At 33.9% G+C, this 25,078-nt stretch overlaps 1 protein-coding gene across 2 annotated transcripts in view; it reads left to right on the forward strand.

Annotated features, from left to right (window-relative positions):
• LOC113055846 (disintegrin and metalloproteinase domain-containing protein 12-like) overlaps positions 1-25,078 on the forward strand; it is a 77,989-nt gene that overhangs the window by 14,819 nt on the left and 38,092 nt on the right. For both annotated transcript variants that reach the window (XR_003277585.1, XM_026222213.1), the window contains exons 2-3: positions 1,851-1,936; positions 6,479-6,552. Coding sequence is in view for 1 of the 2 variants with exons in the window: in XM_026222213.1 (XP_026077998.1) it covers positions 1,851-1,936; positions 6,479-6,552 (160 nt within the window). In the remaining variant the exon portion in view is untranslated. The remainder of the gene's footprint in view (positions 1-1,850; positions 1,937-6,478; positions 6,553-25,078) is intronic.

Genomic DNA, 25,078 nt, shown 5'->3' on the forward strand with positions numbered 1-25,078 from the left:
CCACCATGGACAAAACCAGAGAGCTGTCAAAGGATGTCAGAGACAAGATTGTAGATCTGCACAAGGCTTGAATGGGCTAAGACCATCAGCAAGAAGCTTGGTGAGAAGGACACAGCTGGTACGATTATTCGGAATTGGAAGAAATAACAAAATAACCATCAATCTGCCTCGGTCTGGAGCTCTGTGCAAGATCTCGCCTCATGGGCTGAGGATGATCATGAGAAAGGTGAGGGATCAGCCCAGAACTACAGGGGAGGAGCTAGTTAATAATCTTAAGGCATTTGGACCATAGCCACCCAGCAAAACATTGGTAACACACTACACCGCAATGGACTGACATCCTACAGCGCCCACAAGGTCCCCCTGGTCAAGAAGGCACATGTGCAGGCCTGTTTAAAGTTTGCCAAAGAACATGTAATGATTCAGAGAAGGCTTGGGAGAAAGTGCTGTGGTCAGATGAGACCAACATTGAGCTCTTTGGCATTAAATCGACTCGCCGTGTTTGGAGGGAGAGAAATGAATGACCCCAAAAACACCCTCCCTACAGTCAAGAACGGAGGAGGAAACATTATGTTTTGGGTTGTTTTTCTGCTAAGGGTACAGGACGACTTCAACATCATGAGGGACAAATTGACTGGGCCATGTACTGTAAAATCTTGGACGAAAACATCCTTCCCTCAGCCAAAACACTGAAGATGGGTCATGGATGGGTCTTCCAGCACGACAATGACCCTAACCATACCGCCAAAGAGACATTGGAGTGGCTCAAGAAGAAGCGCATTAAGTTCATGGAGTTGCCTAGCCAGTCTCCAGACCTCAATCCATTAGAAAATCTGTGGAGGAAGCTGAAACTTTGAGTTGCCAAACGACAGCCAAAAAACCTTAACGATTCAGAGAGGATCTGTAAAGAGGAGTGGATTAAAATCAATCCTGAGATGCGTGTGAACCTGGTGACTACAAAAAACTTCTTACCTCTGTGCTTGTCAACAAGGGTTTCTGCACCAAGTATCAAATACTTGTTTCACTCACTGAAATGCAAATCAATTCTAACCTTTATATAATGTGCTTTTTTTCTGGATTTTTTTGGATTTTTATTCTGTCTCTATACATTAAAACAAATATGTATATATATATATATATATATATATATATATATATAATTACAGTATGTCATTCAATTGTAAATGAATGTTGAATGGATACAAAACATACAGTTTTATTATAGTTCATAATGCAGATTTGCAGTAATAAAACCTATTTTAAAAAGACCTCTATTGTGTGAGAGAAATTAAAAGATTGGTGGTGCATTTTTTTGCAAATGTGATGTCAGTTTATATGCATATGATTAATATTGCAGTTTAGTTTTAATATAACATAAAATAACTATTTTAATTTAAAGTCTGCGTGTGGTTTCATGCTATCTGCTTGAGATAAGCTGCACTGTACAGATATGAATGTATGATGTGTACATAATATGATACCACTGTTATGGCATATAGGGACAGACGAGGCCACAACAAAGAGCTTCATTAGGTTGTTATAAAGGTCTGATTTAAACCTGAAATAAATGCAGTTTCCAGGGAGATAGTTGTCAGGGCAAGCCTGATGTTTAAAAGCATCGATTAGCAATGTTGTGTTCATGCCGTCACCTCAGCAGGCTGCGAATGCAAAAAAGGTTTATAAATAGCATGGGTTGAAGAAAGACTATCTGTGAGTGATTTTAAAATAGTAATGCTCAGCAGGCTTAGTCAGTGTTTTAGTGATGTCGTCAGTCGATGAAATGTCTAGAACAAAGATCACTGGTTTGTGCTATTGTGGAGATTTCACTTACTTGTTTTTCCTTCTTTTAGCTGACACGCTGGAGAATTATGACGTAATTGAACCACACCTGCTCATCGGAGGACAGCAGAGACCGGTCAGTCTAATAAAGTCAATGGTAAGTCACTGGTAAAGTCAAGCTCCCAGTTTTTCTCTCAGAAACACATTATGGCCACATACACATTGCAGCTAAATTCAGTTGTCAGTTCACCTTTTAGTGCTTAGTCCTGTTGTATACACAGTTCAGTAACTCGAGGGAGTGAAAACTGCATTCTACAACCACTGACTCTCGAACAATGCAGGAATTGACAACCGCATTTAAAGAAATTCTATGCACTTTTCATACCAACTTGAATAATTGGTTGTTAATGCTGTTTTTAAAGAGTTTTTTTTTGTCTATATGTGCAATGCAGAAAATCACAGGGGTACATTTTTGACTCATTAGTGTTGCCAGAGCTTGCCTGAAAAACAAAAACAAACAAACAATAAAAACAAGCCCATAATAAGCTCATATCCAAACGTGTTATCTTGGAAGTAAAACGCATACAAAAATATAGTGCCTACTCCATAATGCCTACTTATTTACTCCATAATTTGTATTGTTTCAAGAGCAGAGCCCAAACATCAAACTTAGAGATGCTTAAAAAGCCACAATTATAATAAGTGGACATGGCAACCCTACAAGCACACACACACACACACACACACACACTTGCTTGTACTAAATATGTTATATTCTACCAATGATAAAACTGCGTTAGATGCTAAATGTTCCAGTTTGTGAAGGAAAGCCACTGGTGAAAAGACTTTGTGTTGTGTTTATGATCACAACGATATTGGTTTTCAAATTGTATAACAGTGTCTGTAAAATATGAACTTTAGGTATGGGAATTGCATATTTAGATATTTGGGATATGGTAATTTGGCTACTTTTGCATGCAGACCTGGCAACACCTAACATAAAAAGGTTTTGGTTGCTGTAATATTACTTATCAGACAACACAAATTGCGGATACCAAATGTGCAAGATGGCATACTGTTGCTATGGTTACCACGGTGTCAATCTTTGCCGTTTCGAGAGTGAGTTCAGTTCTGTTCACACACAAAACTGTAATTCAGGGCATTAACTCAAGTATTTAAATATGGCTGGGTTTACAGTGAAACTTTACAGTGTCCACTTGGCCTTTTAAAGTTAAAGTGTTTTGTAAAATTACTGTAGATTTTGTCAACTAAAACTACAATTCAGATGACTAAAATATGACTAAACTAAATGGCATTTTAGTCAAAAGACTATGACTAATTTTATAATCAAAATTTGCTACCAAAATGAACACTGTAGGACAGTCAATGGAGGGTGTAACTGTGGGAATATAGTGGAAGAACTGTATTAGCTGGACTCACATCATCAAAAAATGAGCACATGCTTTACCTGCTGTGCCACACTGTTCTTCTTCATTACCCAGTTTGCAAAGGGACACTATCTGACACAATGACATTCTCCTGTATAAAGTTTCCTGGAGCAGTGAAAATACGCCCAACACCACATGTCAAGCCTGGGATGAAGCTCTTCAGCTGGAATGCTGTGTTTCTTTTTTGTGGGACATTAATAATTGATACTGACACTTGGCATGTTTTGCTCCAGTGCAGCAATGGCTGTTTGGATCCTCCAGGTGGTCTATGATAAAATCGAAATGGGAGGTAATGCTATTGTTGGAGACCAGTGATTATTCGTCAATGCAAGTCTCTCTTGTTCCTTTTCAGTAGATTTATGAACTAGTGCTGGAGATTATGACCAAAACGATTAGTTGACTGATTCGTTCAGTGACTCTGGCGAATTAATACCTGAAAGCCAATGAAAGTCAATGCCAGTTAAGTTTGAAGACCCCTGGGAGCTTCACAAAGTTCTTTCATACTTCTTGCTTTTACACTTTTGTTTTACACTCTTGCAGTGATGTCACTTTGAAACATCTGTGAGGAACCCTTACAAGGGTGTTACATTTGCTCCATTTGTTTGCTTTACTGTGGATTAGTGGAGGTCAAAGGTGTTAGTGCTGGTTTTTAACCAAGTTACATCCATAAGAACATCAACCTCAAATGTCTTTTCATCAGAGATTTATAAATGCACTCCCACAAACCCACAAACTCTCAATGTATCCCATGCGGTTTAATAATTTTTTCCAACAAATACAGTGAATGCTACATCCATGCATTTAATAAAGTAATAGGCCACAGGCTGACGTATGTTATAGTGGTTTTACCATGGGAAACCATGTATTTTCCTTTCCCTTACCAAAAAGAAGTATACTTCAAGTTTATTTTACTGAGTATACTTAAGTAAATAAAAATGATACAAAAATCAGTGTTCTAGTTGTATACTTGTAAGTGTACTATATCAACACTTCTTGGGACTAAATTGGCCCACTTTCTAGATTATACTTGTAAGTATACTTTAAGTATAACAGTAGCAAACTTTGAGTACACAACTATGTTTTTAGTTTGTACTTCAACTATACTAAATGTGAACTTAGTATTTTTTGTACACTTTGTAGTATAGTCTCAGTAAACTACTAGTTTAGTAGTTTTATACTGCAAATATACTTGTTAATTTTCTTTAAGTGAACTTTACATCATAATTTTAAGTATACTACTCCATACTTAGTATACTATGTCCATATTTAGATATTAATTTGTATTTTTGTTATATGAATATCTGAACATACAAAACATCAAAAGAAGGAACAAGGTAAATGCTGGTAAACAAACAAACAAACAAAAAAACATTATATTCTAGCTTCATGCATTCTTTTTTTATAAAAACGTGAAAGATAAATAAATAAATGAGATTTTGAAAAAAAAAAAAAAAAAAAACTGAAAAAAGACTGAGTTGGATTCAGAATGATAATCAAAATTTAGATAGAGTCGATCAACACCCCAAAGGGTCGAAAATTTGGGTCAAAATTTTATTCCATAATGTTACACAGTTTTGATGCTGCTTTATGCATCTGTTGTTTCGGTTTCTTCTTTTTTTTCTGTACAGAAAATGTGTTATGGCGCCCCCTACCTGATAACAATGAAACCATGGATTCCCGGAGCACAAGTATAGCTCAAATATATTTAGACTTCTTCTAAGTATAAGTCAGGTATACTTAAATGTGACTTAAAGTATATTTCTGAGAAAGTACATTAAAAGTCGACTCTTTTAAGTTTACAAGAAGTATACTACTAGTACACTTGAATAAACTTCTTTTTCGTAAGGGTTGGCTTTTGTTTAATCTGCTTTTCTTTTTTTCCATCACTTGGATGAAGGTCAGCCCATATTCTAGGTCAAATTTGTAATAAAAACTTAACTTTCCCACCATCTACCTCAGTGTGTATGTGTCACGGTTGTAGCCATGCATTAGCACGCATATGCAATGATGCATGGGCCTCTTCATGTTTGACAGATGATTCATGCTTATTTCTGCTGTATTTTGTCAACGCCTGGCTGGTTTAAATCCATTTCCCTTAGAGCCTTGTAGTAAATCTGCCGAACTTTCAGACTTACAGAGCGTGAAGTGAATTAATGTCAGAGAGAATTGAAACATAAAACTAATCCTGACAGCTACAGACTTACGACACAATGGTGGATTAATTTTATCCTGTACAAAAGCCCACTCAAATCTGGAAAGATGCTTTCTCTCGCTGTGTATTGGTCTACGGACTTGCATTGTCTTTAAAGCAGCGGTTAGAACTTCATCTTCCATGACTGTAACCACTAACATAAGTTAAGCCAACAAGAAACAGCTATTGCAACCCATTTTACTTTCATAATTTGATGCATTTCGGATAAACCGTAATACTTAACGCAAATAAAGATGTGCGACCACATTTCTATTCTCCAGTCCATTGGGAATATGTGTTCTTGTACTGACCACTAATGATATGGACACACAAGTTAATAGTTGACTTGTATGAATAAACCAGCAATTTATTTACTTATGTAATGCATAAGTACGAGATGATTTTGCAAATCTCCATAGGTTGATCATTCATTTTGTTTCTTTCAAAGCAACTAGAAGGCAAGGCTGCAACCGTTAGCCCAAAAAGCATAATAAAAAAAAATAAAAATAAAATAAAAAGCATAATGGCATAATTATTAAAAAGCATAATTTGTTGTTTTAAATTGATGTCAATGGAGGAATGGATTCACTATGCTGAATAAACAGCCTTTAAAAGGAATGTTCTTATTGTTTAATGAATAGACAGATTATAGGATAATCTTCAATATGTTTTACATTAAACAATCCTAAACAAAAAAAAGTTTTATATTCCAAGTTAATGATGCAAGTTGACTGTTACACTTTCTCCAATTGTAAGTAATACAGACCCTCTTATCTCTCAGTTGATATGTCAACTGTATCCCACAATGCAGTGCACAATGTAATGCACTTATTGTGACCATTTTGATGGATGATCAATACCGTGATTCTGAACATCTATTTAATTTTGTGTAAAACGTAATTTTTGAACTCACTTTCTTTTTTATTTGTATTTTTCACCATCCATTAATGTGGAGACTTTGGGGAGTGATTTTAGAAAATATGAATTGTGTGTCTTCTGTTGCATTTGTTTTCAGTTTAGGAGATCATGCTTTTCTTCGTTCTCTTTTGTCTGGTTTTAGGGTCATCCTGGATCACTGAAGGTGCTTATAGAAGTGGATGGAGAGCAGCTACTACTTGATCTGCAGAAAAATGAGTAAATCCGTCTTTATTCTGGCACTTTACCACATACACGGTACCACAGAACAATGATGGTAACATTAGGTAATACCATGGCACGCTGAAATACTATGGCAGGGGGTTTTAGTCTTTTAAATGCCAAATATGATCATCCTCTTGTGAAAGACCCCATCATAAAATTAAAAAAGGAACTATGTGTTTGTATGCATAAATACCCAGTTTGTATTTTATATTAATTAATGTAATATGTGAAAAATATTGTTTGGAGATAATTTTTTCCTATTACTTTAAGTTTTTTTAACCCCCAATATACTGTTTGCTTGTTCATTCATTCTAGTTTTAGTTTACTTTTTATTATAATTATTAATTATTCATTTTTTACGGACTATCTAGCGCTTCTATGCATGACATCTGTGTTGGCAGTACCCTTTGTCCAACAGTTTATTATTAATATTATTATCAATATTTATTTGTAATTTCGGGTGTTTTGACTGTTAATAAATCCTAAAACATATTTTGCAGTGATATGTTTGTAAGAGCGTAAAAGCTGTGTTTTTGTTACTTAAATAAGACATGCTATGTAGCCACAATTAGTTGCTTATTTAGAGTATATATTTATTGGGTTTGTCCATTTTCGCATCATTGTCTATATTGTATAGAATAGCAGAGGAGATATTCGTTCAGGGCATATTTTCGGTTGGTGTTTGATTTCTACATGAGGCATTGTAGTATATCTTTATTTTTTGCATTTGAAGGCTGAGCTGATGTTCTGTGTTTCAGAAGTGTTAGACTAGTGTGACACGGTCAATCAGGTCGGCGTAATGAAGCCCCTGTCAAACCAACCCTTGCCAGTGTGGTTTTTGAATGCAAATGAACATTCGCTCTGACAGCTTCGTGCCGGCGGCAACAAAACAGAGTCTAATTACTGAATCTGCTGATTTCCATGCTCTTCATTTGTTTTGCAGTATATCATCCAGAGAGCGAGAGGGTGGGAGAGTAACTTCATTGCGTGAGCTTCTGATTTTATATTCAGTTCTCTGGTAACAGAGCATGTGTGAATGTGAACCAGAGCGTGAAGAATTCAAAAAACATTCAAAATTTGTGGCGCATTTAAAGTTGCGTCGTAAGTGACCATGACGTTATAGATTTCTTGTAGGCTACATACACAGCTGCTAAATGCGGCCCAGGTCTTGATATGAGACAGGACACAAAAACACAAAAAGGGTTTTCTGCTCACCAAGTCTGCATTTATTTGATAAAAAAAAACGGTAATATTGTGAAATATTATTACGATTAAAATAACAGTTTTCTATTGAATATAAAAAGTAATTTATTTCTGTGATGTAAAGCTGAATTTTCAGCATCGTTACTCTTCAGTGTCATATGATCCTTTAGAAATTATTCTTAGATGTTGATTTGTTGTTATTTTAGTAACATTTAATTATTATTAGTGTTGAAAACCGTTGTGCTGCTTCATATTTTTGTGGAAACCATGATGCATTTAATTTTTTCAGGATTCTTTGTTGACTAGAAAGTTCAAAAGAACAGCATTTATTTGAAATATAGTTATTTTGTAATATTATAAATGTCACTTCTGATCAGTTACATTCTTACTAAATGAGCAATTAATGAAAAATAAAATGTCTGGCCCAAAGTTTTGAACAGCATTATATATAAATGTTTTGTAGACAGAACACCAGTATTGCCATAGAGCCTGTTTTCCAGAAAACCTCAGCTTCACTGTTATTGTGGCTTTTGGCTGAGGCTGTGGTGGTCAGACAGTGTCATGTGGAAATTAAATCCAGCATTTGTTAAACTGCATGAGTAAGAGAGTGAGAGAGATCTCGTGTGAGTCTCCTGCCCCACTGAAGCTGATGAATTCCAGTTGTTGAAACTGGATGAAGCAGAAAAACATTCATCAAATCAAATTATCAAAGTTGAAAGCTTGGATTTGTTTTTCAAACTGATTTCAGCACAAGCAGTTCAAAATGTTGTGGGAGGTGCTCAGCACACTGATTTACAGGGTCAGAGATTTTAGTCCTTTCATAAGCAGCAGTGAAACACATGATGACCAGTTTGTGTTCTTTATGTTCCTAGTCTTTTAGTCTATAAATGCTTGATCGCAGTTTAGTAACCGAGTCAAAGCAGTAGATGTGCACTGAAATATATCAATGCATGTTTTCTGTAAGAAATACAGTAATAAATAGTTGCCGGTAACCCATGACTTCCACTGTAGGGAAACAATACTATGCAGGTCAATGGCTACCGGCAAATCTTCAAAACATATTTGTGTGTGTGTGTGTGTGTGTGTGTTCGGCACACAAGTAACAAGACATGAAGCTGAATTAAATGGTCTTTGTTCATTTATATAAGAACATGAATTCAATTTAATCTTCTTGATTTTAATCAAAGCCCCTAATTAAGTTGTACGAGTAAATTTAATTTCTGTGAATAACCCTGAAGTGGAAATGGAGGTAAAATTGGTTATTTTTTTCTCTTCACAGTCAGAACAAAGTGCATTATTCTTCTGCCCAGTCAAATACAGAAGTATAATTTGGCAAACAGTGGGGTGGCATCACTGCTGTAGTTTCTGCGGTTGTGTGCATCGGGATGGTCAGTATGTTGGTATATTAGTATGCAGGTGATTTAGTGCATTATTTTTCTAAATAGTCATGTTGCAATCTTTATTGGACCTGTAACATATATTTTTTAAGCAAAACCAAAGCATGCTATGCTCAGAATGAGCGGAAGTGATTTCTGGACTGTTCCCATAGCGTGTGAGAGAGAGACACAGTGGTGGAAGAGGAGACCACCTATCCTGAGCGCTGGAGACGTGTTATTATCAGAGGCATGACCCTTCCATGTGCCAGACAGGAAAACAAGGTCTCCACACCTTCTCACATTATCATGAAGCGATAAACCCGAGCGGATGATTAACACAGACTCCTGGAAAGTGTGGAAACACTGGCCGGTGGTTCTCAACTGAATTTTTCGGTAGGGTACAGTTTTTATGTGATTTTTCAAGTGGCAACCAAACACCATACCAAAATTATATTTAAAAATATATATTTAGTAATTCAATAAAATTTTTACTATACAAAACAATCACTGGAATAGGTTTGAAAATTTTTACTGTATTAGGAATTTTGTTTCATAATTAGTTCTTTTTGTTGTTTTATTGCGATTTCTCAAAGTGCAAAATTGTTGCAATATAATTTTTTACATTAAATTATATGTATATATATATATATATATATATATATATATATATATATATATATATATATATATATATATATATATATATATAATTAATTATTAATATATATATATAATTAATTAATTAATATATATATATATATATATATATATATATATATATATATATGATAAAAACTAAAATATTTTATATCTGACCCTAGATGAAGGTCTTTCATTATTATTATTCTTTTAAATATTCATTAAATAACAATGACCTGTTTCTCATACAAATCATATCTCTTCAAAATACTTTGTCACATCGACTACTTAAAGAGCCAATAAGATGAAAATTCTAAGCTTCCTATCACTGTTTATAAGTCCTGTACATTAGGTTTAAATCCATCCAAGGTTAAAAAACATTGTAATTTTGTCAAAATATCATTTTAAAATTACCTCAATTCTCATAGATCCCCAAACGGTTCGTGCAAAGCTGTTCAAGCCGTGCGCTTCAGTTTGAATCCGAATAGCGCTTTCAACGCGGGGGGGGGGGGGGAAGGGGGGCGCACATTAGATATAATGAAGGGAGACATGAAAAACAGACATCGCGTTGTTTTCATATGGATTACTTTATCACAGAAAATATGTTTTCGGCAGCACTTGTTTAGTCTTAAAGTAGACATGTCAAGCTTTCTATAGATATCTCTCTCATGTCTCTTCGTTGAGTATTCACGGAGTTACACTTCATTTTAATGACGTGTTTGTACATGACGATCGGCGCAGAGAAAGGCTGCAGACAGCACACATACTGATCAGGTCAGAGTTCCGTTTCTCCAAAGACGGTAGGCGGAGATTATTATGCAAAGTGTTCCTAGTGATGTACATAGAGATGGGCAAAAGATCTGAAATCTATAATGACTCGTTTCAGCGATTCAGAGTCGACTCCTTACTTTAGAAGCCAATAACTTTATAAATCGTGTACTTTTTGGTTAAATTATTTTGCACATTGTTTACACTGATGGACAGCTACATCATACACTGTAATACAGCTAATTTTTGATTTCCCATCTGTGTGGCTCTTTAAATCATTATTATTATTTTTATTTTTTTGAGACCGAATATCTCTGCTCAGTAAATGAGGTAATTTTATTAGAAAAAGCAGTAACAACACACATTTAAAATAAATCATACAGGTTTGGAAGAACATGAGGTTAAATACAGACTATGACTTTAATCCAGCAATGCCATTTCTATTATAATCTCACAAACACACTCAAATGCACAGACTGAAAGATGCTTATAGCAGCACGTCCACAGAGACAAGCGGACTCATCTGGAAAAGAGTTTCAACATAACTGGAGCTGTAATGTGATGAACAGAGAGAAGAGGAGAAGAGCGGACAGGCCCTGATTCATGTTGACCTGGATTCAAAAAATATCTGTGTTAAATAACAGTCAACTGAGACCGTTACACAAAAGAGACCTGATTCGACTTTTAAGTTTAAAAAGTGTGAGTTTGGTTCATTTAAAGAAATCAAGCGTGAATACGCAGTTTTCACTCATTGTTATAATAGCTGATGTTTCAGTGAGACATTAGCCTTGATATCTGAGCAGCAGCATCATGCGAATCATGTCACAACTAAAACTGCAATATGACTTTCTGACCGAATCGGGCACGGATAAAAGCATTTGGCACTCGAAAAAACTCAGAAAAAGCAAGTGCAGAGCTGGAAAGATGAGAGAGCAGCACAATCAGGCTCGATGTGTAATAGAGAATGAGGGAGAGAGTGTGTTTGTAAGACATTCATACAAAAGACAAGAAAATGATGCTTAAAGAGACCGAAGACTGCGACAAACACACCTCCTCCTGAGGGTTTGTGAGATGTTTTCTGCGTTTCCCCTCTAATTAATTTGTAATGTCAAGGAGCCGGTTCCCTGCGATAATGACCGCTGTGAGCTGTAGATAACTGGAGCTCTTGATTAGACCGTCTGAAACACTGTTATGAGACTCAGCACTTGAAGATCTTGTTTTTCCCAGACTCATCTGCACTAATAAAGAGCTGGAGTCATGGACTGCATCATCGGCTAGCAGTGGTAACGGTACAAAAGACTTTATTACCACAATCAGATCGCTTGCCTGTAATGAAGTAACGTAAGGGAAAACTTTCAGGTTTTCAGAGATGTGGAAAAAATATATAATTGTGGGTATCAAATCATTATTAATACACAAATATTATAAATGTTGTAATGGATTTATGTTTTATATGTATATGGATGTAATGTTTACATAGTACTAATGATATAAAAATATTCATGTAATATTAGTATTTAAATATTATTATATATACATTATGATCATTATGTTTATGTAATATTAATAACATTTATATATTAATAATAATTAAAACATTATGTATTAAACATTATATATATATATATATATATATATATATATATATATATATATATATATATATATATAGTTATTGTAATTATAATTATATTTTTTATAAATATACACTTACTAAATATATAATCTTCTTTATTTAAAATTATTATTAATGCATTATGTTAATTATGTTTATGTAAAATTAATAATGTTGTTTATGTATTAAGAATAATTTATTATATATATATATATATATATATATATATATATATATATATATATATATATATATATATATATATATATGTATGTATGTATGTATATATGTGTGTGTGTGTATATATATATATATATATATATATATATATATATATATATATATATATTAAATTATTAAATATTAAATTTTATATATATATATATATATATTTATATATATATATATATATATATATATATATATATATATATATATATATATATATATATATATATAATCATCTATCTATCTATCTATCTATCTATCTATCTATCTATCTATCTGTGTCTGTCTGTCTGTCTATCTATCTATTCTCTAAAGAAACTGTAAATATAGTGCACAATGTACTTTATTAATTTGAAGGATTTGTAGTAATTTTACTATTTCACTATTTCACTTGTGCATAAAAGGAACAGCTGGAGTTGTTGCAAACTGGGTTAATTGATGTGGTGTGCGTGCCTCTTAGTTGCATTTTCTTCTGTTATTTAGTACTAAATATGCTGGCAGAATTACAGATGTGCAGAATTGTTCTTTTGATAATAGATTTCATTTTAAAAGCATTAAATTACATGCATAGAATGGCATTCAGGCATTACTCATGTCAGTTGGCCGTTATACAGTTTTTATTACCATTTCTCCATATTTATGTTCTGTACAGTGACTTCATGTTTTACCGACCAGCTCGAGTTCTTTGTCCTTATAAGGTGGACGCATGAACCAGTCGAATCAAAAGATGGATTTTTGGAGTTGAATTGGATCCATGTACATTGTTCCGTATAATGAGTCATCAGTGTAATAGACAAAAATATTAGCTCTGTTTCAAAGCCTAGTGATCTGCACAAATTTGGTGTGAGTGAGGGAATTCAGAAAAACCACTGCCCAGGAATTGCTCTTACTGCTAATGAAATTAGATGTTGTATTATTTTTAAAGGGTTGACAGATTGTGACACTTTATGATGTAATAGTGTTGGTAAACCCTGCTTCTGCTGAAGAAAATCTACGCCTGCTTTTAGCATCCCTACTTGTTTAGCCCCGCCCACCAATTATAAATTACTGCCTGTTTAGCCCCGCCCACCGATTATACATTACTGCCTGTTTAGCCCCGCCCACCGATTATACTTTACTGCCTGTTTAGCTCCGCCCACCGACTCTGCAGTGGCTGTTTACTTCCGGGTCTACAATCTGTCACACCAGGCCAGAAAATAGCCTCATTATTTATTAGTAAAATAAATACTAATTTAAAATAACATTAATATACATTACTATATCATACATTTATTAGTATTATTATATTTGTATTACAATTAAACATTTTATTTAAAAAATCATAAATGTTATAATAAATACATTACTAAATTTAAATATTTTTGCATACTGAGAAAAAAAAAAGCCCATTGAACCAAGGATATAAAATAAAATAAAAATGATTAGTTATGTTAAAATAAATAAGATGGCAATTTTATTTATTTATTTATTTATTTGGTGGTGAATTATTGTTTAAAATATACAGCAAAGTTCTAATAAACCTGGCATTGTATTTTACTAATACTGTCACTCTTTGATGGATTGCTTTTGTTCCTCTTTTTAAATCACTTTGAATAAATGCATGAATGTAAATGGCTGCTAAATTCATAAATGTTTCATGTTCCGTCTACCACAAAGAAATATTTCAATTATATCTGGCTGTTTTTATTTGTTTGTGTATTTAGCTGTATTTGTGGAGGTGTTTGAGTGTGTTGTTGTTTTCCTCACTTGCTCATCCCACATCCTGTCTTCGCTCTGACACTCAGCTTGACCTCAGTCCGAGCATCCTGTTGCTCAGCAGAGACTCTTGACCTTTGACCTTGGCGAAGTGGCCAGTCGGTCTGACAGCCTGTGCTGAATAAGTGTTTGAAAGAGACAGTCTGTCTTGGACCGGTATGGAGGGGTTTATCCTGTGCACTTTACAAAAAAACACCAAGCAAACAAAACCTCTTGCATCCGCCTCATCTGACCAGTGTTCACCCCTGAGTCCTGAAGATCTGCTGAGGAAATCCAATCCTGCTTTAGTGATTTTCCTTTTGTTGGCTAATTTCAGGGGATTCGGTTTGAGGCGGCGTGTTGCTCTCGAGAAGCGTTTCCACCGCTCGTGCTCTTTAAAGCACAATAAAAGAGGAGCAGGGAATTGTGGGAGCCTTTCCCTCGTGCTCATGCAGAAAGCAGATGTTCAGCCGTGTGGTGTTGAGCACGAGTCCGAGGTTTGGCTTCAGACGGATGACTGTGAGCGTTCCCTACAGGGACGCCGATGAAAGCTGAACTACAGAGACTCGAGCTGCAGGAAGTGCTGGATGTGTGGAGCTGAGAAAGGAAATTAAATAGATCTAAATGTAGAGGTGGAGAGATGATGTACTGTTGGTATTTAAGAATGATTTTGCATTTGAGTAAAATACAATGTGTGTGTGTTTTATGGAAGCTTTAAGAGGTATTATTATTATTTATTTGTATATAATCTAATATGTAAGGTAATTAGTTCAGTATTGTTCTATGAATTTAATTATATATTTATTTAGCATTATATAGTCACATGGGTGTTTTATTAATACTTTTATTTAGGGATCATTCTCTTATGCATGCTGCATTTGCTGCATCAGAAGAGTAATGAGGCTGAAGGTTTGAAGTCATTATTCCCAGTGTAGTGTTTTTTCATGAATAAAGATGCTGTGATTAATACATGTTTGCATTTATAGAAGGATTTGTAATTTAGACACAAACACAGACTCCTTGAGTGCAAATGAAATTTAGTTTGAGGGCCGGAGTGAAGGACACTCGAGTGCTTCCGGACACGATGCATTGTTCATTTGGCTTCTGGTGAATTATGAGGACAAAACACTATTTTTCCAGCTGAAGCGAAGGTCTTGTTTAGACAGCGCTCTAAAGGGGTTTCCAGGAATCAAGGAAACAATTTCCAAGAAACAAATTTTGCTTAGAAATTGCTAGCAAATTGAAAAAGCAATTTCAGAGAATCAGCAAGTGACACAAGTGAATTAAACTTGAAATTTTGATTCAACATATTTAATGAACATAACATAACATACATCAATGGATGAAAGCTTATTTATTCAGCTTTCAGATGATGTATAAATCTCAATTTCGAAAAATTACATAACACAACATCACCATAACCATAACATAAAAGTATTATATTTTATATTCAGTTTTACAATTATTAGTATTATTGTAGCAGTATATAATATAAGGATATATTATATATTAAAATATAACAATAAAATAATATAAATATTTATTATATCTTAATTTTTTATATATAAAATTTCATTTAATATATTAGATTTTTATATATATATATATATATATTTTTAGTCAAAATTATAAAAAATGGCTGTAGAAAAATAAATTTCACTCAGAAATTGCTAGTAAATTTACCATAAAATGACAGAGAATTGGCAAATGACTCATTGTATTAAACATTAAAGTTTGAAGTAAAAAGACTGAAATATTTTCCTGTAAAACATACAGTAAACTTTGTGTTATTTACCACTTCCAAAAATAGATATCTATTTTTTTATTCTGTATTTATTAGACACCAGATGAGCAGTTGTGACAATACTGGCGTGTCTTGTATGCTCTTCAAATGGATCAGTAAATAAAGTATTCCCAGATACTTGTGACTGGCTCACGGAGCAGGATTATTTTCATGTATCATATTCTTGCTACTTTTAGCATATGTGAGGCCGTTTGAAATGTAGACCATCCAAATGCTCTGTCAAACAGATGTAATGAACACACAGAGCCCCGAAGGGAGAACAACAATAGTTTTAAAATACAAGAAGCAGATGAAAGATCTTCCAGGATCTGGATTGGGACTGAGGTGATAACATGCATCACAGGGGTTTAAGCCTTGGCTTGACGTTCAGGCTAATTCAGTACCTTTGGCCGTGACTTCATAAGCTCTCGCACCACCAAAAAATGAAAGTTGGACTCATTAAAAAGGCTTTTTGATTTCCATTTTATGTGATGTTCATTGCGCAAGTGTCAGAGAAGCAAATCCCCTGCTGAAATGAATTTCAAGTGTTAGCAAATTAATCCCGATATATTTGCATGTGCGCAAGAAATGTTTGATTTGTTATTTTTGATTATTAACATGTTACTCTGAGATCATTTACCAGAGACATTAAACACACACACTAGCCTTTTATTTCTGCTTTTATTTTTTCCTGACCTCCCCAAGAGTGCGTGTGGCAAAGATGATATCGCAGATGAAAACAACTGTGATTTAGGGAAACATGCACGCCCATTTTCACTATGTTTGTGTGCGCGACGACAGATGTGTTAATGCAGCCAGATGTGCCTGAAGATCCCGCATGAATGGATGCACTTCAGAGGAGAGTTTGCATTTTGTATGTTCTTATTGTTGTGGGTTTCATGAAGAGATGTTTTCATGCTGAAGTTTATTTGTTCTGTTTGGCAGTACAATGACTGCAAATGGAGAAATACATAATTGATTAATATCATATTTGAAATTACATCATCCAGAATATAAAGCAATGACATTAAATTAAGACTTCCCAGCTATCAGGGAACGTTCTCAGGACATTATGGCAAGGTTTTTCAGAGAGAAAATTTTAATATAACATTCATACAAAGTTATTTGGTTTTTAATAATGCTTTCAAAACATTAGTGCAAAAACATTATTTATACATCATTCATGGAACCTGTTTTCTGAATCATTGTAGTTGTACATTCATCAGACATTTTTTAAACGTAACCGCTTGTTTCAGAAGTAACAATCCTATAATGTTTGCAAAAAAATACAAATTAAATGTTTCCTTAACGTTAACGCATAACCAATAAAAAATGTATTTTAAAAACTGCATTTTGAAACTGACATTCAAGAATAAAGTTTTCATAACATAATGGGAATATTAGCAAAAGGTTCTTGGAACATTTTTGTTAGCTGAGTTTTTTTCAGATGTTTCTTGTGAGAAACGTTACCAGTAATCTTGAATAGAGTTTTACAGTCACAGTTTGCTCAGATGAAATGATTTTCTAGCTCTGTACTCTTATTGTATGTCAATAATTAAACCGTTTTTGTTTCTCTTAGAGTAATTCAGTTTGAGATATGGACAAATCATGTGCTTAAATCAGTGCTTAAGCAATGCATTTCCTATGGGTGCATTTAAAATGTGTTTATGAATGATGCATTTGTACATCACTGAAATTATATAAAAAAATACAATTTACATCTGAAATGCAACCTGCAAAAACAAGACAATATAGAAATGGAAAAATATACAGATAATAAGTCAGATTTTTATAGCTGTAATATTTTCTTCCTTGTGATTGTTTTAATTAAAGTCAGTGTGTTTTGTTTCAGAAGTCGATGATTCTTTAACTTCTAGTTGACGGCTGTTGCTTTGAGTCTTTGTGTTTATTTTCCAGTCATTCTTCCTAAATAGCTCTTCAATTCTCGAAGAACTTTGCTGCTCATTTTCCAGCAATTTTAAAATGTTACCCCACTCTTGATGTTGAAATAACTCGTGTGACATCTTGACCCCTGACCTCTTGACTGTTCTGTCACAGTTGAGCAGTTTTCTGGTCCTCAGGTGTTCTTCTGCGTCCAGCTCATGTTGGAATAGTTAATCCTGCGATGAGGCAAACGGCCCTTCGTCCGGTCCAAGGGTGTAACGCTCCTCGTTAGCTAAAGCTTAAGAGCTGGCCACAGACTTGCCATAGGATTTCATTACATCAGCCTCGGAATATTTCCATGGATTATTGCATTCCTAGTCAACAGTTCTCCCATCAAACCAGGGCCATTTAGAAATTAGATACGAGGTTCTGACCTTGTCATGAAACTGAGATTGAGAACTCACATTGCTAAAAAAAATCTACTTTATTAACTCTTTCTCCTTCAGCCACCGCCAGCATTTTTCAACATTTCGGCAAAATTTTCTTTGCCCCAGATTATTATGTTGCATGAATATCTGAACATGCAAAATGTTAAAAAACAGAGCCTCTTTTTTCTAGCTTTTGTTCTAGCTTCATGCATGTTTTTTTATCAACACTTAAATGTGCACAAATTAAATAAAAACAACATTTTGAACAAAAAGCTGAGAAAATGATTAAAATGATAAATAGAGCATAGATGGAGTATATCGCTTCCATCAACACCTCCAAAGTTTCCATGCATCGACATTTCTTTCAGAAGCCATAGGCAGTTTTGATTTACATGCTGTTCAAGTTTTAATGACGGAGTTATTTTCATATGCATCCGCTAACATCGATTGCTTGTTTCTGCTTTTTCTTCACCATTTTTTGATCCAGATGTTCAATACTCATTCAGAAGGTGTTTAACCACACCTCCTACTGTATATCAGTTAAAACATGGAAAGCCAGAAATTTCAGTCAGTAGCGGGAAACGTTGTTTCATAAATGGTGGAAAATTCCGTTAATGGCGGGAAAAGAGTTCGAATAATTTAGAAAATAGCAAAAATCATAATTTACACAATAGAACACAAAAGAAGATATTCTGAAGAATGTTGGTAAGCAAAAAGTTAAAGGGAGACTTTTTCTTTTGGTAACATTCTTACAGGTTTGGGACGACATGAGGGTGAGTCAATGATGGCAGAATATTTCCATTTTGGGTGCACTATCTCTTTGAGCTGAAAGTGTGCTCTGGTTTCTGATGCTGTAACATCAGTTTTCTATTTTCTGAATTGATGTCTCTGGTGTTTGACATGTACTGAGCCCAGAACATTCTTCTAAAGCTTATAAATTCTTAAAATAGATTTTCTATAATTGCTGAAATGATGTTGGCAGTCTATTGAGTATCAGGGTCCAGACAGAAGAATATTTAACTTTAAATAATTGATTTTCCATGTAAATTCTGGTTTTGGTATGAGTGCTGGTTTCTATTTTATGGTCCATTGGCTGATGATTTTCCATTAGTTCCAGAGCAGATGTTTGATACAGGAGATGAAATGACCTCAGTGGACTTTGAAGGTATTTGATTCATGTCACTACATTTTTATATTTTCTGAATAAAATGTACAGTATGTGCTTCTCACCTGTGCTTATGCATCTGCTCACAGTTTTAGGTGGTTTCCAGGACATTGTTATGCAGACGCTCACTCATTTCAGAGTAGCTTTTACCTCATTGCTTTGAGGTGTGTGTGCACTTTCTTATTAGCCCAAATCCAAAAGCCTTAGGGCTTTAGGATATTCTGTTCTCTAGATGTAAATCTCTGGGATTTTTATCATCTCTTTTATCTTTCACCTGGCACAAGTCTAACTGCTTATAAAAGTACCAGCACACCTTTCCTCAATGGCCGCATGATTTGAGGTATTATCTATGGAGAACGCTAAATGGAGGTCTTTAATACAGACTCTGTATTACTAATCCATCTTCCAATTATCAGATAAGAGGACAACCAGATGTGCAGGATGATAAAGAGGAACTAATTTCTGCGTGAGAGGAGAGCCGTGACCTGATTTCTCCCAAGAAGCATGAGAAAACTGTGCTTTGTCCTTGACAAGATGGGCACAAGTTACTTCCAGCTGAATTCACATTTAGTCAGCCAAGGCCTGGAAAATAATTTGGTCCAGCCCCCCTTGTCATTCGTTCCTCTCTTTTGTCTATCCTTCTTTCTCTAGTGAAGGGCTGGACTCCTGCCTGGATGTGTCTTACCTCACCATGAAAATAAAACAGGCTCACGTGTTCCAGTGTGTTTGCTCTTCATTTAAAGCTGGCAGAGCTGCAGTGTTAAAGAAATCATTGATTCTGGGATGATTCATCCTCATGTTGTTCCCAACTGATATTTCATGCTGTTTTCTTTTTATGCAGAACACAAAAGGAGAATATTTTCTTTAAGCATCTCCAGTTTCTTTTAAACATGAATTGTGAACAGATCTTTAGTTCAAAGACAAACACAGTCTCATGTTCAGTATTACAAGTCTTCTGAAGTAACTTTTTATATTCAAATATATATATATATATATATATATATATATATATATATATATATATATATATATATAAATGAAAAATCATTTAAATGCATATTTAACATTTTTATACAAATAATTATTTATGTAGATGTAATTTAAGTGAAAAGTATTACATATTTGTAATTTAAATAATTTTTAATTGTAATTATTTAAAAAGAAATCATTAAATACTTTAGATTTTTTTTTATGAAAATGTAATTGATTTTTATTAATGAAAACATTAAATACAATAATAGAACATATTTTATATAATTAAGTTAAATACATTATAATATTATTTTATAATAATTATTGCATAATAACACAAATTATAATATAATTTTTAGTTTTTATTAATTAAATAATTTATAAATTACCATTTATTATTTAAATAATAATAATTATTATTATTTAAATATATCGTATTATTATAAAAAAATGATGCACAAAAAAATAAAAATAAAAAAATAATAATTGGACATGAATTCAGGCAAAACTTTCCAAGCTTTAAGATTATCAGTGAATAAAGATGTGCTTTTCAGTTCATCACATAATGTTGTCTTAAAGTGATTTAAGACTAGGAATATAACACATTGTGCGGATTGCTTTTGTTATGCTTTTATGGTGTGTTTCTCGTCCTCTCGGGGTTGTTGTATTTTTTTAATAACGTGAGGGTGAGTAAATTAGGACCTAATTATGCCATATTTTCATATTAGGCTGAACTATTCCTTTAAGAGAACCTGTGCTGTTGTTTTTCCTCTGTCCACCCTTGCCGTGTCCCTTTCTAGTTTTCTATCTTGCAAGAACACAACGCATTAAGTGACATGGGGAAAGAACAGCACCCTGCGGTGTCTTTCTTTCCCTAGTGACTGATGATTTGATTAGGGTTTTTTTTCTGCTTGTGGAACGGTAGAATTATTTATCTTTTTTTCCTCCTTCATACAAAGTATTGCTAATCTTTTGCTCTGTTTGGTCTCTTCTCGTGTGAATAATTGAAAAATAAATTAGAAAATGGTCAGAGAAACATTGTAATACTGTGTCAGTGAGGAAATATTTACAGTTGTTTGTAATCGTAAGCTCTATTTTAGCCAGTTTCTTGGTAATGGACGAGCTAATGAGATGTAATGAGGATTTGGGATGGTAATGGTGAGGTGTTATGTAGTGGTTTAACTTCACCCAACATGTAATGTAATGTTCAGAAAGGTAAAAAAAAAGAAAAGAAATGTGAGTGGGCCATATGACTCATTTACTATATTCCTCAAGCGTGAATATATAATGACAGAAAATGTATTTTCCATTTGTAAATGCAGAATGCATTTAGTATTTGTCTTGCTGATTTGGATGTTTCTTTTGGACGTTTTTCCCACAGTTTCCTCATGATTAATATGTTTGTATTTGTACTCCTTTATAAGCTGATTTGAATAAATGCATCTGCTAAATGAATAAATCTGCCACAAATGAAGGACGCACACATGGTCTTCATCGGCTTCTTCAGTTTAATGGTTATACGTTATTAATGACTGATTCAGTAGAAAAGAAGTTTGGTTTAGTAGTTTCTGGAAGGCATTAGATGATGCTTTCAGTGGAAATGCACTGCTGATTTTGATAGTTATAAACAGAGTTCCCACAGTCATTCAAAATGTTAACATTTTCGGTTTTTAAGGCCTGTAAAAGACTTAAAAGGTCATGCAATTTATATAGTATATTTTTTCTAGTTACTTTTGGTTAAAATTAAATTAACTATATACAGTACAGACCAAAAGTTTGGAAACATTACTATTTTTAATGTTTTTGAAAGAAGTTTCTTCTGCTCATCAAGCCAGCATTTATTTGATCAAAAATAGAGAAAAAATTTTATATTGTGATATATTATTACAATTTAAAATAATTGTTTTTAAATGTATTATACTTTAAATTATCATTTATTTCTGTGATGCAAAGCTGAATTTTTAGGATCATTATCACGTGATCCTTTAGAAATCATTCTAATATGATGATTCATTATCAAAGTTGGAAACAGTTCTGCTGCTTAATATTTTTTCAGAACATGTGATACTTTTTTAGGATACTTTGATGAATAAAAAGTAAAAAAAAAAAAAAAAAAAGAAGCTATGTTTTTAAAATATAAATATTTTGTAATAACAATATACACTACTGGTCAGTAATTTGGGGTCAGTAATTTTTTTTCTTTCTTCTTTTTAAATAAAATCAATACTTTTATTCAGCAAGCATGTGTTAAATTGATAAAAGTGATATATATTAGAATTTTATTATGAATAAATGCAGTTCTTTTGAACCTTTTCTTCATCAAATATATGAGACAGCAGAACTGTTTCCAACACTCATAATAAATCAGAATATTAGAATGATTTCTAAATGATCATGTGATCGACTGATGTTACATGTGACACTGAAGCTGGAGGAATGATGCTGAAAATTCAGCTTTGCATCACAGGAATATTTTTTTTTTTTTAAGTATTTTCAAATAGAAAACTATTATTTTAAGTTGTAATAATATTTCACAATATTACTGTTTTTTCTGTATTTTTGATTAAATAAATGCAGGCTTGATGAACAGAAGAAACTTTAAAAATAGTAATGTTTCCAAACTTTTGGTCTGTACTGTATATGTATATATTTTTTTTCTTTGTAAATGCATTCTCTATTAAATCCTTAAAAAAAAAAAAAAAAAAAAAAAAAAAAAGATTACAGTAAGAGTCCTAGAAAAGTAATGGAAGTTAATTGTTCCAAAGGAATGTGAACCCTATGCAGTTTAGTTTCTAAACCCAAACCCAAAATAGAGCTCCATCCACATTGTCTGTAGACGATAAAGCATAGGTTGAGTTGAACCTGCTAAATCAACCATGTGCCTACAAATACACCTTTGAGAATCATTCTGGAAGTGGTTCGGACCTCAAACTGTAGTTCAGACTTTGATTTTCTGCTTCTTTTGATTTAAAGATTGTGCTTGTAAGTCTGCTTTTGCTGCATGTGTGATTACAAGAGCTTCATCTGTCAGTACGTCTGTGATCAAGCGGCAGATTTTAAGACATCTTGTCTCTTCCTGGGTTTTAAGACACTACTAAGCCCCTGCCGAATGCTGTTTGCAGTTACATGTGTTGTTAATCACATTTACTGTGTGAAACATAGTGAAACAGTGCGAGGTGGGACCAATTAAACAGCCGGCCATTATAAATAAATGGAAAGGGACGAGAGGTCGGGCTACAGAATTAATGAGTCATGGAGTTTCTGTACCTCCTTTAAAAATCACATATTCACATCCCATTATTGCTTAAAAAATTAATGAATGCATGCTGTGAAACACAAACGCTATTTTATTGAGTAAATTTATTAAGATTCCTTGATTTATTCCTTAAACTAAAGTTCATAATTGTTATCTGAATCCGTTTTTTGATAATAATTAATACTTTTAGTTCAGACGTAACTCTATGAGATTTTCTTTAGACCTCAAAAACTCTTTTAGGTTTCTAGTGTTTGTTCTCTGTTGTAAATTCACTGCAGGGTTGCATTGATTTTTCCACATGAAGCCCCACTGTGGGCTTAAGATCATCTAATTCAATTTAAGAAAGTACAGGTTCAAGGGGAAAAGGGTGAAGTTTGGTGAGAGAAAGATGGACCAGTTTCTCCTGGAATATGGAAACTAGTATGTCATGTGCAGTATGCAATAAGAAGAATTAATTCCACACTTTATTCTACAATATACATTACACGCAGACCACAAACTGAAAAGATTTTTATTGTAATTAGTGTAATGTCATCAATTTCAGATGAACTCACCCTAAACATGCCAATCAGACGGTCTTTTCTTGATGAAGCATGGTCTGAATGAAGTGACCAAGACTTTCTACCATCAGAAGCATGTCTGTGTTTGTGTGTGTGTGTGTGTGTGTTTACGGGAGGTTGTTATTCTCTGACTCAGCAGTGCTGTAATCCTATTCATGAGTTGGTCATGTTCAGGTTCTGCTTAAGGAAGCACAGCTGCATGAGGAGCGATCGAGTGCAGATGTTGGTAATGGTCTGATCAGAATATTATCTCAGCAGGGAAACGAGGAAGAGAGAGAAATAGGGAATGTTTTTACAGGCTGAGGGATCTCTGCCACCTGTGTTTGATCCGTGATCATTTGCAGCTGATCGTGCTAAATACGATTGTAAACGATGCACGATGTAAAACTCCCTGCTGGTGTCTGTGATGTGAATCAGTGCATCATCACAGACAAACATCAGCTGTCTCTTGCTGCATATTGAGACTTAATATCAGAGTGAAAGTTGGAATGACTTCATTTTGTGTTAGAAAATCACTGTTTAGTGAAAATAAAGAGTTTTTGCACGTTAAGATACAGTGGCTTTACGCTGTCGCTATGCTGTTGCTAGAGTGCTCTGTGTGACAGCAAGGTTTTATAGCGTACAGTGTCACACACAGAATGAGACGATCCACAAAAAAAAAACAAGTGAAAGTGTTTATTTGATTTCTAGCGCTCTCTCGTGACGTGCTCTGACGCTCCTGTCAGCTGATGGAGGCAGAACTTCGATCGATCGCCTTTTTCTTTATTTGTTTTATTTTTCAACAGTTTTCATATATGTGAGAGTGTTTTATGTTGAATATGAATGTATCTGCATGATTACCCAAATCAGCTCGCTATTGCTGTGTATTCACATCTCTCACGGCTATAGATGAACGCCATCTATACTGTA

The sequence above is a fragment of the Carassius auratus genome, chromosome 37 (assembly GCF_003368295.1).
Source record: "Carassius auratus strain Wakin chromosome 37, ASM336829v1, whole genome shotgun sequence".
Classification (NCBI taxonomy): Eukaryota; Metazoa; Chordata; class Actinopteri; order Cypriniformes; family Cyprinidae; genus Carassius; species Carassius auratus.